General features: G+C 58.4%; 1 protein-coding gene across 1 annotated transcript in view; it reads right to left on the bottom strand.

The window, feature by feature from the left end:
- PAPLN (papilin, proteoglycan like sulfated glycoprotein) overlaps positions 1-14953 on the bottom strand; it is a 38411-nt gene that overhangs the window by 19862 nt on the left and 3596 nt on the right. Inside the window, exons 4-15 of the mRNA XM_053673314.1 lie at positions 11248-11354; positions 10402-10462; positions 9950-10052; positions 8018-8148; positions 6972-7095; positions 6415-6495; positions 6158-6330; positions 5875-5998; positions 5331-5457; positions 4172-4379; positions 3434-3616; positions 3065-3206 (exon numbers count right to left, since the gene is read on the bottom strand). Coding sequence (XP_053529289.1) covers positions 3065-3206; positions 3434-3616; positions 4172-4379; positions 5331-5457; positions 5875-5998; positions 6158-6330; positions 6415-6495; positions 6972-7095; positions 8018-8148; positions 9950-10052; positions 10402-10462; positions 11248-11354 — 1564 coding nt within the window. The remainder of the gene's footprint in view (positions 1-3064; positions 3207-3433; positions 3617-4171; positions 4380-5330; positions 5458-5874; positions 5999-6157; positions 6331-6414; positions 6496-6971; positions 7096-8017; positions 8149-9949; positions 10053-10401; positions 10463-11247; positions 11355-14953) is intronic.

Genomic DNA, 14953 nt, shown 5'->3' with positions numbered 1-14953 from the left:
GCAGATGCTCGCACGGCAGTTTCTGAGGGGTCCGTGCGAGGGGCGCCAGGGCAGGGCCGGGCGGGGGCCTTCCCGCTGTGTGTCAGCAGTTCTGAACTTTCCCACAGTAAGTACATTGCTACACAACGGAATCAAATTATTAAAAGGTAAGTGAAAATTCCATTCCACGTGGACTACATCTCACCAGTCTCCGGGAAATATTTTTTAAATAATAATAATTCAGGTCTGGAAGACTTTAGGAGGTATGCGGCAAAGCCTTCATTTTCATTTTATTGCCGGTCCCACCCGGGCCAAAGCCTCCTCAGACTCGAATTCTCTCCCCGGTCCCGTCACCTCCTACCCGCCTTCCCTCGGGCCCAGCCTGGGCCCCTCTGCCCCCTCAACGTGAGAGGCCCCTTTCTACCAAGCCAGCCCTGCCTCCGGCTTCCCTTAGAGGCCCGACCCCCGCCCACACACCCTCTGGGTGCAGGCTCTGCAGCGCCAGCCCTGTTGCTCTTTCTGGCACTTGCATTTCTGCAGCCTGCTCCCCACCAGGCCCTGCTCCCCAACTGTCTCCCCTTCCGTCTGACCCTCAGGCAGGTGCCTAGTCTGTCTTCGTAAATAGTTTTCAAGGTGTCACCAGCCAGCTCCAAAACTGTTGATGGCTCCCCCAGGCCCTACGGGACAGTTAACCTGCAGCCCTGAGCGCCCCCCAGCCCAGGAGCACAGACCTGGACAGACCCCGGTCCCCACCTCACGCCCTGGGCTTAGGGCCCGACTTTGGGTGCTGACATGTGGCCAGAGTGACTGAGAAACCGATTTTAAATTCTTTCACTGGGATGACCTTAGTTTCCATTTTAAATACTAATGCTTGAGTCATGTAAAGAAAAACAGCTCAGTGAGCTGGGAACAACTTGGTAGCGAATCCACTCTGTCAACTGTCCATTTCTGGAAAACTAACTGTTGGTTCCATACGTCAGTGGAATGTTAGCATGTGAATGCAAGTGTAGATTATATATTGGATTGTGAGATTTAACTTTAAAAAAAGAATGCAATATATCCAATTCCTCACCTGAGGATATATTCTACTGATTTTGGAGGGAGAAGAGTGGGGAGAGAAAAAAACATCAATGTGACAGAGAAACATCCAACAGTTGCCTCCTGTATTCGCCCGACCAGGGATCAAACCCACAACCCAGGAACGCGCCCCGACCGGGGATCAAATCACAGCCTTTTTGGTGCACAGGATGATGCTCTAACCAACGAAACCACCCGGCCAGGGCCCATTCATAATTTTTATATCAACTGAATGTTTAAACTATTGCATTGAGTTAAATAAAATATATTAAGTACAAATTCACTTTTTTCTTTTTTACTTTTTTCTGGGCCTCTCAGGAAATGTTAAATGACATCTGTGGGTGGAACCTGTTTCTGCTGGGAAGAGCTGCTCTGCAGCCTAGAAAGAGGAGAAGCAGAGTTGCCTGCCCGCCCGCCGGTGGGGCTCCTCCTTCGACCCCTGGCTCCCCCTGCTGGGCATGCGTCAGTATGCACCACACATTGGTTACAGCACCCGAGCCACCAGAAACAACGAATCCTCATTCTCACCCATCACGAACTTCTGTGAAGCTCCTAGAAATCATGAGCCTGGAAGTGTTGCATCCACGTGGCATTAAAGGGGAAAACAGGAGCCAACCACATGCACATCTCAAGGAAGTAGGCTAAACCACTAATGGATGGAGCCGAAATTTATTCAAGTTTCTCTGTAGACACTATTTTTCCAGTTTCTCCAGATTTTCCACAAGAAGCGTACATTATTTTTACAATTATAAAAGTCATCGTGGAGGTTATTTCCTTAACCACGCAGCCTGGCCTGAAATTCTCGCCCCATTTCCTTCCCTTCTACCCACGTGAAGGCCTCTCAGAGGCCGGCTCGGGGACACCGCTTCCAGGAAGGCGTCCGGGGTGCCGGGACACTGAGTGGCTCTAGGGAGCTGGGCTCGCAGAAGCCTCGGGATCCACCTGCTCATGCCCCACGAGGGCCAGGCTGAGGCGCCAGGGGCCCCTGCACAGCACCCCACCACCACCACCACTGCCACCGCCACCGGTGCTTGCTTTTCAAGCACTGTGTGTTTAGAGTGTGCGCCAAGTGACTGACCACAAGCCCAGAAAGTCACACTCACTAACCCCACAGTGCGAATGGGCAACCGAGAGTCAGAGGGTGGAGGCAGTGGCCCAGGGCCACGTGGCTGGTCAGCAGTGGGGTGGAGATTGCGCCCAGCCCAGTGAGCTGTCGACTCCAGGCCACTGGGTCTCAGCCACCCTGCCCTGCGCTTCCATTGGAGCCCTGCCGCCCCCCATCATGGCTCGCAGGGCCCCATCACTAGTGTCAGTAAGAGAGGGCCACCCCTGCACCCCAGCCCACACCCCTGCATGTATCATGTGCTCACGCAGTATCATGTGCTCATGCAAGCGAGCCCACACCCCTGCATGTATCATGTGCTCACGCAGTATCATGTGCTCACGCAAGTGAGCCCACACCCACACCCCTGCATGTATCATGTGCTCACGCAGTATCATGTGCTCACGCAAGCGAGTGCTGCCCTCTGTGCCCTTCAGCCTGCAGCTCCTGACGCCTGGGACGCCCCCTTCCCCATTGGGGAGGGGGGAGGCCGAGCAGCGTGTGAGGACAGTCTTCCCTGGACCACGTCCCCGCTCTGCGCTCAGTCTCTCAGTGACCCTATGAACACTGAGCACCAATCACAGACTAGCAAAGTCCTGTGGGGAAGTGTGAACAGGAATAAGGAAGTCGGAGACCTGGCCTGCAAGAATTGCATGACCAGTGGGGCTTACAAGCCACGTACAACCACCACAGCACCAGAGAACGAACCCAAGAGTGACCATGGTCACAGTGAGCTGGTGGGGGTGGGGGGCTAAAGGAAGCTACCTCCAGGGCTGGCTGTGAGGCTGGTAGAGCTGCACTTTACAGGGGCAGGGAGGTGGGGGGAGGAGGGCTTTCCGGGAGGCAGGGGCCCAGGCCAGCAGGCTGGTAGGAGGGGTCTGGCCAGACCCCACCCTCTGGTCTTACCTGGAGGAAGGTGGCAGGGCTGTGTGTTACAGGGCTCCGCATCTGCAGGCTTCCACGGCCGCCGGCTCCTGCAGTGGCTGGGTGGCCCAATGGCACAGGTGACCTGCCGTGTCCGAGTGCCTGAGCCGCAGCTCCTGGAGCACTAGGGCCCGTGGGTGAGAAGAGAGAAGCTGTGCACAGGGAGCGAGCCTGAGGGTGCAGGTGGGGAGGAGGGTGCAGGTGGGGAGGGAGTGAGGAATAGAGGGGGAGAGGATATAAAGGTGCCTGATAATGCACATCAGACCCAAGAATGGGCATACGTGCAGCCACCTGCCAGAGACCCACGGGACCAGGACTGGGCAGCAGGTACGGGAGGGGGTGAGCACTCACTAGACCCCAGGCGCCTACATGCCAGGCCTGGTCACTGAGGGAGGGACAGTCATCACGCATACAAGGCTCAGTGAGAGGTGGCTGGTCCTCCAAGGAGCACGCTGTGGCATGGAGCAGAGACCCCTCATCACCCCGACAAGTGACATTTCTCCTCCGGACCCCGGCACCGCAGCTGACGGAACACTGCAAGGACCAGGCGTCAGCAGGAGTTTGTCCTCGCCCGGAAGGAGCCACACTGGGTCAGGCAGCTGGAGGCCCGCCAGCCCGGGGTGGAGGGTGGACAACACCCATGTCCAGCTCCCATGCCCAGAGAGGCCAAGTCACTCCCCTGAGGTCACACAGCCTGAACCGGGGGTGCTGCCACCAGGCCGAGGTGCATTTTCCACCTTCCTGCGTTTGCAACTTGGACATATATATGCAGGTGTTGGAAGCCATGACCAACAGCCTCAGACAGTGCGTGCGAGCCCTCCCTCCCCGCAGAACAATGTATGCAGCTGCTTCTCCCGCCAAGGCAAAGCCTTCCTGCCCTGCCTGCAACCCCGAGGAGGGCGGGCACTGGAGCAGGAGTCCAAGCACCTGCTCCCTCTCCCAGCCTCGGCCACAGCTTCCAAGCCTACGCAGCAGGTCCCTTCACCTCCCAGGGTCTGTTTCCGCGGCAGAGAACACCGCTCCCAGCCCTGCCCTGGGCCCAAGACCCAGTTTCTGATTTCTGCCCACCCCTGCCTGGTCCCGCCTCACCTCTCCCCAGGGCTCCTCACTCCAGGCTGCACAGCGCTGCAGGTTGCAGGCCTGCGCGGTGGGAGGTTTCCCAGGCAGGCCTGCACACTGGGCCTCCTGGACCACCTCCTGGACACCAGCCCCGTCGGACCAGACGCAGTAGACGGAGCGGGACTGGGAGCCGCCACCGCAGGAGGCCGAGCAGGGTGTCCAGGGCCCTGACTTCCAGCTGGCAGGGAGGGGAGTTGTTGATAAGGCAGGGGCAGTGGTCGGGGCCAAAGTCCAGACCTGAGGGGGCACCAGCTCTCACACACAGGAGTGGACTGGGGACCCCCAACCTGGCCCATCCTCTGGCCACGGACCTGAGCAGCTGCGGGAGGCAAAGAGCTCTGCACGAAGGCCAATACCCGGGCCCTCGCCATCTCTCACCACCGCCTGCGGGCCTGCCAGTGGAGACTGGCTGCCTCCATCTCAACTCTCCTGTCCTCACACACACCCCGTTCTGCTGCTCACTGGGTCCCCTGTCACCCCAGCCAGACTCCGTTCCCTCAGAGTGTGACCTTACTCAGGCGTCTGCCAGAGGAGCTGTGCTCACCCATGTGTGGGGTGGCCCGGGGTGGTCCTGGCCCAAAGCCCCAGAGGAAAGGGCGGCCCCAGCATGTCACACGCTCAGCCAAGCCCCTCAGCACCCCGAGAGGCCAGCTGCCTCGAGGGTAGAAGGGCTGTCTGAGCCCTGCAGGTGACTGTTCCCACACACGCACTAGGCCCCAGCAAGGCCCCAAGCTCCCGGTGCAGGTAAGAAGTCCTTTGTGCGGCAGCAAAGGCGCTGCAGACGCCCTCAGGCCCCGCGGCCCAGCCCCTGGCCCACCACTGGGCATCCCCCGAGGCTCGGACAGCTGGGCCTCCGGTACCTTCCCCAGCCCTCCTGCCACCAGCTGGACACTCTGGGTGCTGTGTGTTCATACGGGAGTGCACAGAACAGCCCTGGGCCTCAAGCTCAGGCCCTTCCACAGCCTCCCCAAGTGACAGCCGCCTCCACTCCCACTCCAGCCACAGCTGTGGGGAGTCCTGGGACACCCAATCTCTTTGCTCAACCCGCAGAGCAGCCTAGGCACCCCAATCCCTCCTACCCAAGTGCCTGGGCCCCGCCGTGGGGGGAGGGGGCTGGCAAGGGCCTCACCGCTTCGTCTGTGGGCAGGGGTACAGGCTGCAAGGGCGGCGGTTGGCCGGCCGTGGCTGGCCTTGGCACATGTGGTCAGGGTAGACCTCATTGTCCATGGTGCAGAAGACAGGGCGCAACTGGTGACCTGCAGAGGCCAGGCCACAGTGGGCGGCGGTGAGTCAGCATTCAAAACCGAACACCCCCTCTGGGCCGGGCGAGGTTCTGGTCATCGTGATTAAGCCTCAGATGACCTCCTGCGGTACAAGCCATCACCGTCCCCAATTTACAGAGGAGGGAACTGAGGGTCGGAGTTCTGTCATCGGCCCCAGGCTCTGCCGCTACTGCCAAGGGCACACCTCTCCTGGGAGATGCCCTGGCCTCGGGGTGCCCTCTCTGGCTCTCCTAGCTTAGGCGGGGGCCCTTTATGGAGTCCCCTGACCCCCAGATTCCCCAAGGTGTCCCCCATGACATGCCGATGTCTCAGGTACTTGTCCACCTCCCCTAGAGCTGGATTGCGTGGAGGACAGGAACGTGCCCGGGTGCCCAGGGCTGTGGCCCTCACCTCCACCGCACTCCATACTGCAGTTGCTCCAGGAGCCGTGGCTCCAGCTGAAGCCGGGCCGGGCGGGGCCCAGGGGCAGGTGGTACTCGTAGCGCACACCCGGGTTGGACTCCTGGCTGATGAGCTGCGCAGGGGCGGAGCCGGCTGAGGCCTGTCCCTAACAGCCCTCCCCCTGCACCCGTTCCTGCAGCCTCCCGCTGGCCCAGGCCCCAGGTGCCTCCCAGTCTCCAGGGGACAGGGTGCCCCCTTCACCCCAGAGGTCCCTCCTGCCAGCCCTGCTCACCTCGATGACCAGGGGCTCCGAGGTGGGGCCACGGGCACGGAGCCGCTCAGGCGCCAGGTCGCCCTCAGCGCCCCGCTCGTAGTGCAGGAGGGTGCTGGCCACGGGCAGGGCGCCGGCGGTCCCGATGGTCCAGTGCCCGTTGAGGTAGTACTCACCCCGGATGCTCTTCACCGCTGTGCACAGTGAGCCCGTCAGCTGCCGGGCCCACCAGCTTCCCGGCACGACCCCCAACGCCCCTGCGCCCAAACTGTCCTCACCCAGGAAATTCCTGCTGGCGGCCACCTCCTCGATGCGGATGCTGGTGGCGCCCACGGGAACTGTGAGCACCTGGTTGTAGCCTGAGGAAGCGGAGAGACTCTGGGAGCACTCGAGCCACGGAGAGGAATCGGCCTGAGGACACCGAGCGCCCAGCAGCACAGCAGGGTTAGGGCAGGGCCGGTGGGAGACAGCAGGCTGGGCCGCGTGGGGAAGAGTGTTTGTGCCGAGGGGACAGGAGGGGGTGCGGGCGGGCTCCAGCACCTGAACAGACTGGGGAGGGGGCCAGTGGGGAAGGGGCAGGAAGGGGCGTTTATGTGGCAGCAGCGTGAAGCTGCACTGGACGTGTGGGCGCAGGCCGCCACCATCATGGGCCCATGGGCTCCTGTGGCAGGCCCTGGCCTCCAGCCCCAGCCAGGAGCTCGGGCCCTTCAGGCAGGCCCTGAGCGCCGGAGCAGACCCTCCAGGTGCCGTGACAGTGACTCAGCCGGAGCAGGAGTCGGGCGAGGGAGGCACAGGCCCTGGTCTCAACTGTCTGCGGACCTCGGGAGGCCCCCACCTCTGCTGAGGTCATTGGCATCAAAGGTGCCGGTGACGGGGTAGCAGGTCGTGCCGTCACCCCCACACTGCAGACACTTGTCCTCCTGCCGTGACGAATCTAGGTTGTGGTCACAGCCGACAACCTGCCGGGCAGAGATGAAGGAGAGACCAGAGGGGGTCACGGACATGCAAGGATTTGAGCCCTGACTGCTGGGCCAGGTCAGGGAGGAGCAGTGACTGCAGGGGTTTGAACAGCATGAGTTTGACGTGAGCGGGGTCAAGTATACGTGGATTTTTTTCCAGTAAGTACATTGGAAAAAATTTTTGGAGATTTGTAACAATTTCTAAAAACTCTCAGATGAACCACGAAGCCTAGAAATATCACGGGCTGAGTAAGCCTTGGACCGGACCTGTGGCTGGCTGGCTGCCTCCTCCGCGGCTCAGCACCCATCCTCCCCCCTCCCTGGCAGTAACACCTCTCCTTCCTTTGGGGACCAGCTCACCCCCCCACCGAGTTTGGACAGAGCTCCCAGCAGTGGGTGTGGGCAATTCAGTGGCCTGCAGCCTTGCTCAAAGGGAGTGGTTGAGGGGACCCCCAAGTTAAGACAAAGCAGGAGCAACCCAGGTTGCTGAAACTCCAGGGGAGGGGGTGCTCTTTCCGGGGGGAGTGGCCAGGCTGGGACAGTGGAAGCCTGGAGCTGCTGGTGGCCACGGTCACACCTCATGGGAAGAACCTGCCTGATCCCAGCTCTGAGCCCAGGAGAGGGAAGCCAAAAGGCAGGGAGAGAGGCTTCCAGCTGCACCGCTCAGTCACCCCAGCCAGCCCACCCCTCCTCGGTGGCTTTTTTCAAAAGTGAGCTTAGTTGGGTCCTGTAACTTGCCATCCAGAAGGTTGCTCCCATCTTGGGGCTGAAGTTTTCAAAGGGCAAAGGTAAGAGGGTCATAGAGCATCTGTGATGAAAGGCAGCTAGAAGGGCCTTGCGAAGACATCAAGCTCAGGAGAGCCACTGGCCCTGCTCCTGCAGGGCAGGGCGGCACCAGCAGGGGGCGGTGGGGGGCACTCACCCGGCAGATGCCGTCCACACAGACGTCCCGAGCGCCAGGCTCGCAGGGCGTCCCGTCCACCACGGTCTCCCTGTGCTTGTAGTAGAAGTTCTCCCCCTTGGGGATGCAGGTCAGCTCACACTTGTTCGGAGCTGGGGCAGGCAAAAGCGGAAAACTGAGACCCTGGTGAGGTTCAAGGGCTGAGGCTACTCTACTCAGTGGAGTGTGGGCAGGGCCAAAAGCACACTAACGGGAAGGGGGGGGGGAGGAAGCCTCTGCAGCAGCCCCTCCAAGTGACTGCGAGTCCCACCCCCACCCATCCCAGGGAGTCCCACGAAACTGCTGCGTCATCTCTGAGGCTCAAGTCCATGGGAAACCCCAGAATAAGGAAAAAAATCAGACACTTGAAGAGGTCTATCTCGGCATTATCCACAATAACTTGAAGTGTTAACAATCAGTGACTCTAAGTAAATGATCTATCAATAGAATGTTATGCATGTTAACAAAGCTATTAAAAATTATGAAGACTAGTCCTGGCTCGCTTGGCAGACCAAAGGGTCATGGGTTCGATTCCTGGTCAGGGCACATGCCTGGGTTTGCGTTTGGTCCCTGGTTGGGACATGTGCAAGAAGGCAACCAACAGATGTTTCTCTCTCACATTGATGCTTTTCTTCCTCTCTTTCTCCCTCCCTTTCCCTCTAAATAAATAAATAAATGTTTTTTAAAATAACCAAGACTATACAGTAATGTGGGGAGATGCTTGTAACAAATACATAACCACAGAGAAAACAAAGTGAAAAGGGCCAGACTGAAACGCTAGCAGTGGTTCTATGGAGGAGGTAGGTTTAAGGTCATTTTTTTCTTCTTTTAATTTTTATATTCATCTAAGTATTATACACACATTGTTTAAACAGCCCAAAAATGCCAACAGGGATTTGATCACCTTCCCAACACAGAAGGCAACGCTCGCAACCCTTTCCAACCTTTCCTCCGCATCCCAGTGTTTCTATAATATGGATCTCTTTAAATTATTTTTGACATATGCTTACCTCAGAATTCGGGAGGAGCAACGAATGTGAATGGCCCCCACTGGGGGCACCCCCTCTAACCAAGGTCCCTGCCCCCCTCCAAGGACACACACAGGACATGATGTTCTGTAAGCTGGAACCCAGAGGGCCATCGAGTTTCCCGGAGTCGTCTGCAGTGAGCCGTGGAAACCAATACTCAGAAGAAGGACCCTAAGGTACCTTCTGGCTCACTTGAAAGATTGTAATTACATACACACTAGTGGGTTTTTTCTTTCTTGAACTGTATTGCTCTAAAAATTAACAATCTACATACACCATCCTCCAAATTACCTGGAGCCAGCCCTCCAGACAGGGACCCTGAGTCCACGGGCTCCTCCCAGCTTCGCTTGCCTGATCCACCAGGAAGGCCTCGAGGATCAAGTCAAAAGTGGGACTTGAAACGGCAGGGCCCCAGCCATGGCTTCGTTTGAAAATGCACACGGGGGCCCTGGCTGGGTAGCTCAGTTGGTTAGAGCACGGTCCCTGTCCCCCAAAGGCTGCAGGTTTGACCCCGCATGAGGGCTCGTCTAAGAGTCAACCAATGAACTTGCATATGAGTGGAACAACACATCGGTGTTCCCTTCTCTCTAAAAGTCAATAGGTTTTTAAATTTTTTTTTAATAAAACATACACAGAGGGGGAAAAGGGCAGAAAACCTCAAGATGGCCACCACTGCCATGTGGGCACGTGCTGGGGGTACTGGTGGATTTTTTTAATGTAATTGACAAAGCATCTGAAGTATGGTAATAAAAAACATGAAATGAAAGTTGATGTGTAAAAGAGATCCCAAAGATGGGGACCGGCTCAGGGACATGCAGGGTGGGGCCGCAGGGACACCTGTGCCGAGGCCGCCTGCACACTCACCCCCGTAGCAGGGCACACTCACCCCCGTAGTACGGCAGCCACTGGTACCGCTGGCCCTGGAACTCCTGGCTGTCGAAGGCGGAGCACTGCTCTGCCCGGAAGTCGCGGGCACCATCGGGGCAGCTCTGAGGAGGTGCAGGGGCCCAGGGAGGGGGAAGTGGGGTCACCCTGGGGTCTGCCCACCCCACTGGTCCCAGGGAAGATGGGTTCTTTCCCTCAACCCCCGCTGCAGTTTCAGGGAGGCAGAGTGGTCCCCAGGCCTCCCCTCCAGGAGCGGGGGGTGGGGGTAGGGGACTTTGGGCTGGCTGCTGGAGGGAAAGGGGTCGAAGCTGTCCTTTCTGTCCCCCGGTGACGGTAAGGAAGGGACTTAGGGACTTTCCACGGAGCCCAGGCCGTGCACCGACAGGGAGGCACCGGGAGGTCAGCCGGGGAGGGGGTCCGGGAAGCTGGTTTCCCCTTCCCTGTGGGCTTTACCTCGATGTTGCAAGAGCGGTGTCTGCGTGCAGGACCCACGCAGCTGGAGCCCCCATCTCTCCTGCAGGACAAGAGCACCAGGAAGCCCCCGCCCTGTCACCCAACACCCCCAACCCCTCTTGGGGCTCCCCCACTGGCCCCCAGCCCCCCAGCCTCTGTAGACTCCTTCCTCTGTGGGCCAGAGAGGCAGCGGGGGGGGGGCATGCCCGCAGACATGAAGCTCCTTAGACAGCTGCACTGAGCCCTGTGTTTGTAACAGGGAGAGCGAGACTTGAAGCCCAACTGTCCTGGAGTGTGTCTAACTCGGGGCCACTCTGCCTCTGCAGGCAAATTTCCAGAGAAGCCCCAAATTCTGCTCTTGGAGATAAAATAAGATGTATCGTACCCCGACCTGGTAAGGCATCCTGACAACTAAGGAACAAGTGAGTACAAAGTGCTTAGGTTAACGCCTGACCTTTCTCTTCACACCGGTTCTTAGGAACAGCGACCTAAACCCACTGACAGGCAAGGAGTCATCGCCCCCTCTTCTGTGCTCACCCCCCCATAGCACCTATCAGAGCGCAGGACACCATAGTAGGTCTTAAGTCACTGTGGGAGAAACTGCACAGGGTGGCCTGCTGGGGATGACTAATTCAACAGGAATTTTCTGCATTATGGAAGTCCAGCGGAAGTACGTGGGAAATGACCTGACTTCAAATACTCCATCCATGCAGCTCCCAGGACAAATCTACTGTGTGGCAGGTCTCTTCCGAGCGACCCAGGGCTGGCCGGGAGCAGGCCCAGGACCCGGCCCACCCCTCACACCTGCCCAGCTTTAACAGGCTGACCCACTCTGGCCTCCCCTACCTCTGTGAGTAGCAGGGGCGTTCCTGGAAGCTGATGCCCCCTCCACAGGTCCGGCTGCAGGGGCTCCAGTCAGCCCAGGGACCCCAGGTGTCGCTCTGCCGCCTCACCTTGGGAGCCAAAGGGGAAGGCAGGGTCAGGAACCTGAGTGGGGCCTTGGAGCCCCCACAGGCTCACCAGAGCCCCCTGGCTGAAAACAGCGCCCCCCCCACCCATTTGGGGAGTCCGGTCTCCTTCTCTTCAGGACTCAGCATTGCCACCAGACGGCCCAGACAGAATTTACAGAATTAGCCAGCTTTCACCATAAGGAGCTGAGAGCAGGCCTTCACGTCTGTCCTGGCAGCTGCCACCAGCAGCGCCTGCTCTTTGCCGGGCTCGGTGGGGAACCACCAAGGTGGGGGCAGGGAATTGTCCCCTGACGATGCTGCCCACTGGCCCGTCTGGGTCTGGTTTGACAACCAAGGCATCTGCAAATAGTATCTTGCATAGGAACCGCTGGGTCGCAGAGCAGGCTTTTTCGGGAGGGAGATATAAAAGGGCAGGAAGAGCCCTGGTTGGTGTGGCCCAGTGGATTGAGCACCAGCCCGCAAAACTGAAGGGAAAAATGGTTCGATGCCCAGTCAGGGCACATGCCTGGGTTGCAGGTTAGGTCCCCAGACTGGGGCGTGTGAGCGGCAACCAATCAATGTTTCTCTCCTTCTCTTTCTCCCTCCCTTCCCCCCTCTCTAAAAATAAATAAAATCTTATAAAAAATAAAAGGGCAGGAAGAACAGGGCGGTTCTCAGGTAAGCAGGGCGCCCCCCTCCCGGTGCAGGTAACGAACGTCACCGCAGCAGCGCCACCGTCTGCCAGGTCTAGACCAGAAAAGCCACACTGAGCCTGGCTGTACCTGCTTTTGCCTTGTGGGTGACCTCACTTCTGCAAGTTTCTGTAGTTCTGATCTGTTAAAATAAGTTAGCCCAGCCCTGGCTGGTGTAGCTCAGTGGACTGAGCACAGGCCTGCGAACCAAACAACTGTGGTTCGATTCCCAGTCAGGGAACATGCCTGGGTTGCAGGCCAGTTCCCAGCAGGGGACGAATGAGAAGCAACCATACATTGGTACTTCTCTCCCTCTCTCCTTCCCTTCCCCTCTAAACATAAATAAATAACAATTTAAGAAATAAAATAAAATTAGTCAGCCTAATCCTAGGAGGGGGTGGAGGGAGGTGGGAAGGTTATGGTTCCCCCTGCCCATCTGGGGCAGACTCCCAGGGCTGCCCCAGTACCTGTCTTCCCCGTCTCCCACGCGAGAGGGCCCCTGACTCTTAGCTCGACACCAGGCTGCACCCACTCAAAATCCATTTCCCAGACTTCCTGCAGCTAACCCTGGCTATATCAGTAAGTTCTTTTCAATGAGATGCGCTGGGCAGCGGCCCCCAGTAATCTCCTTAAGACAGCTGGCTTGAGCACTTGTCTTTTTCCTTCGTTTTCCTGTACGCCTCCCGGTTGGTTGGAGAGCCGATGTGATAGCTGGAGTTGCAGCAGCCTTCCACACTGAGAGGTAATTTAGGAAGAGAGGCTTCGCACGGTGAAGCAGAGATAGAAGGACCCTTAGAGCCCAGCAGGGGTGCCCAACCTTTGGGCGTCTCTGGGCCACACTGAAGAAGAAGAGCTATCTTGGGCCACACATTAAACGCACTGCGACATGTAATCACAAAAAAATCTCATAATGTTTTAAGTAAATTTACAATTTTGTGTTGGGCCGCATTCACAGCCATCCTGAGCTGTACACGGCCCGGGGGCCTCAGGTTGGACAGCCCTGGTGGAGGACTTAGTGAGACCAAACGACCCGGACTTCCGACCTCTGGGCATCTGAGAGAGAGAGGCATCGTGTCTGCCTGTGGAAGCACTGTGACCTGCGGCTCCATGACAGGAAAGTAATGCCAACAGATCACGTTCCCACCAGAAAGATCTGACACTCGGGAGCCCACGCGCCACGCACATGCTCTCCCACTCAGCCCTCAGAACAATCTGACATCTGGGCTCAGCCCCGCAGAGGAGGTGGAAGCCCACGCAGGTGCTGCTGAGGGAGAAGGCCCGTGACGGGACCCGGGGCACTTTGAACCTTGACTCCTTCCCATGGGGAGTGGCATTGCCCCAGCGCACGGACAAGACAGTGAGGCCGGAAGAGAGAGCCGCAGAGGGACGCGTGGGCACAGCAGCAGGTCAGCTCCGCTCTGGCTTCCAACCCCCCACCTACCTCACTGGGGGAGCTCAGTGAGGTGCAGGTGCATCCTAAGGAGCTAGACAGGTGTCCGACCTGACCTCGCTGTTCTGCCAGGAGGCAGAGGTGTGCTGGAAGTATGGTTTATTTGCTGGGAGGGGACTGCATTTTAAGGCATCACCATAGAAGAATCTCTAGGGAGAAAAACAAATCACTCCCACTTTCCAGACAAAGAACTCAAGTCCTAATGTGAGGAAGCAAGCTCTTCCTCCCATTGAAAGCCCCCAGCAACTCCCCGGGGTCTCAGCAGGGTCCGTGCACCTGCAGATTGGGGTCTCCACAGGGTTTATGCCCCCACAGATCACCCACAGCTCGGCTCTGACCCCCCCTTCCGTGACAACGCTGGGTTTCTCTTGCTTTCTAACAGAGCCGAACCCTGAGTCACACCAAACCACTCACAACACCAAGAAGGAAGGTCCAGCCAGACTGAAGGTCTTAGCTTTCACTCTTCAAATCACTCACCCATCAGTTCTCACTGGGACAAAGGGCCAAGCTTTTGAAAAACCAGTGAACCAGAATACCCAAGTGTTTTGTGTTTTTTTTAAAGATTTTATTTATTTATCTTTAGAGGGGAAGGGAAGGAGAGAGGGAGAGAAACACCAATGTATGGTTGCCTTTCATGCGTCCTCTACTGGGAACTGGCCTGCAGGGAACCAGCCTGCAACCCAGACATGTGCCCCAACTGGGAATCGAACCGCAATCTGGGGATCGAACCGCGATTGTGTGGTTTGCAAGCCCACGCTCAGTCCACTGAGCTACACCAGCCAAGGCTCCAAGTGTTCTCTTAATAAAATGTAAAATGCAGTTCACTTGATCGAGTTCCTATTTTAAAGGGAAGACACTGAGCGTGGACAGGGGAAGGCGCTGCCCACGCACACGGCCTCAACGCCACCTCGGAGAGTCCGGGAGCGGCCCTCGGGGACTGCTGCTCCCGCACCCTGCTGGCCTTGGTCTGGTTACTAATTACCCTCCGGGCAAGGCCTGTCTGGGTGTCGCTGTTGCTCCTGAAACAGAGGCACTGGGCCTGCCCAGCCCACCCTTCCCCCCACCCCAGTAGGGCGGGACTGACTGTTGTGGAGGCAACAGGGGGCACCCCCCACCCGGCCGCCTTGTGGGCACAGGCTGGGGTGAGGGACGACTGCCCCCAACGCGGGGCCTTCTGAGTACCAAGCCTTACAAACACCCCCTTACCTCACCCTCGGCAGCACCCGCGGGGCAGATGGCCACCGGCCGAGGGCCACCAGCACACGGGATCGAGGGACCCGGCCGGTCAGACCCTGGAGCCGCGCCCTGCCCGCTGCTCCACACCGTCTCCCCGCGGGAAGCAAGCACTTTCCGCCCGGCAGCCCAGGCACCTGGTTTCCCAAACCACCAGCTGACGGAGCCCGAGTGAGCCGGGCCTGTCCTCACCTGCGTCCCGCTGCTCTCAGCACCTCACCCCTCCT

The sequence above is a fragment of the Artibeus jamaicensis genome, unplaced genomic scaffold (genome assembly GCF_021234435.1).
Source record: "Artibeus jamaicensis isolate MK-2021 breed Jamaican fruit bat unplaced genomic scaffold, CSHL_Jam_final contig_851, whole genome shotgun sequence".
Classification (NCBI taxonomy): domain Eukaryota; kingdom Metazoa; phylum Chordata; class Mammalia; order Chiroptera; family Phyllostomidae; genus Artibeus; species Artibeus jamaicensis.
Note: the sequence above shows the minus strand (reverse complement) of the source record. Positions and strands in the feature narration are given on the sequence as shown.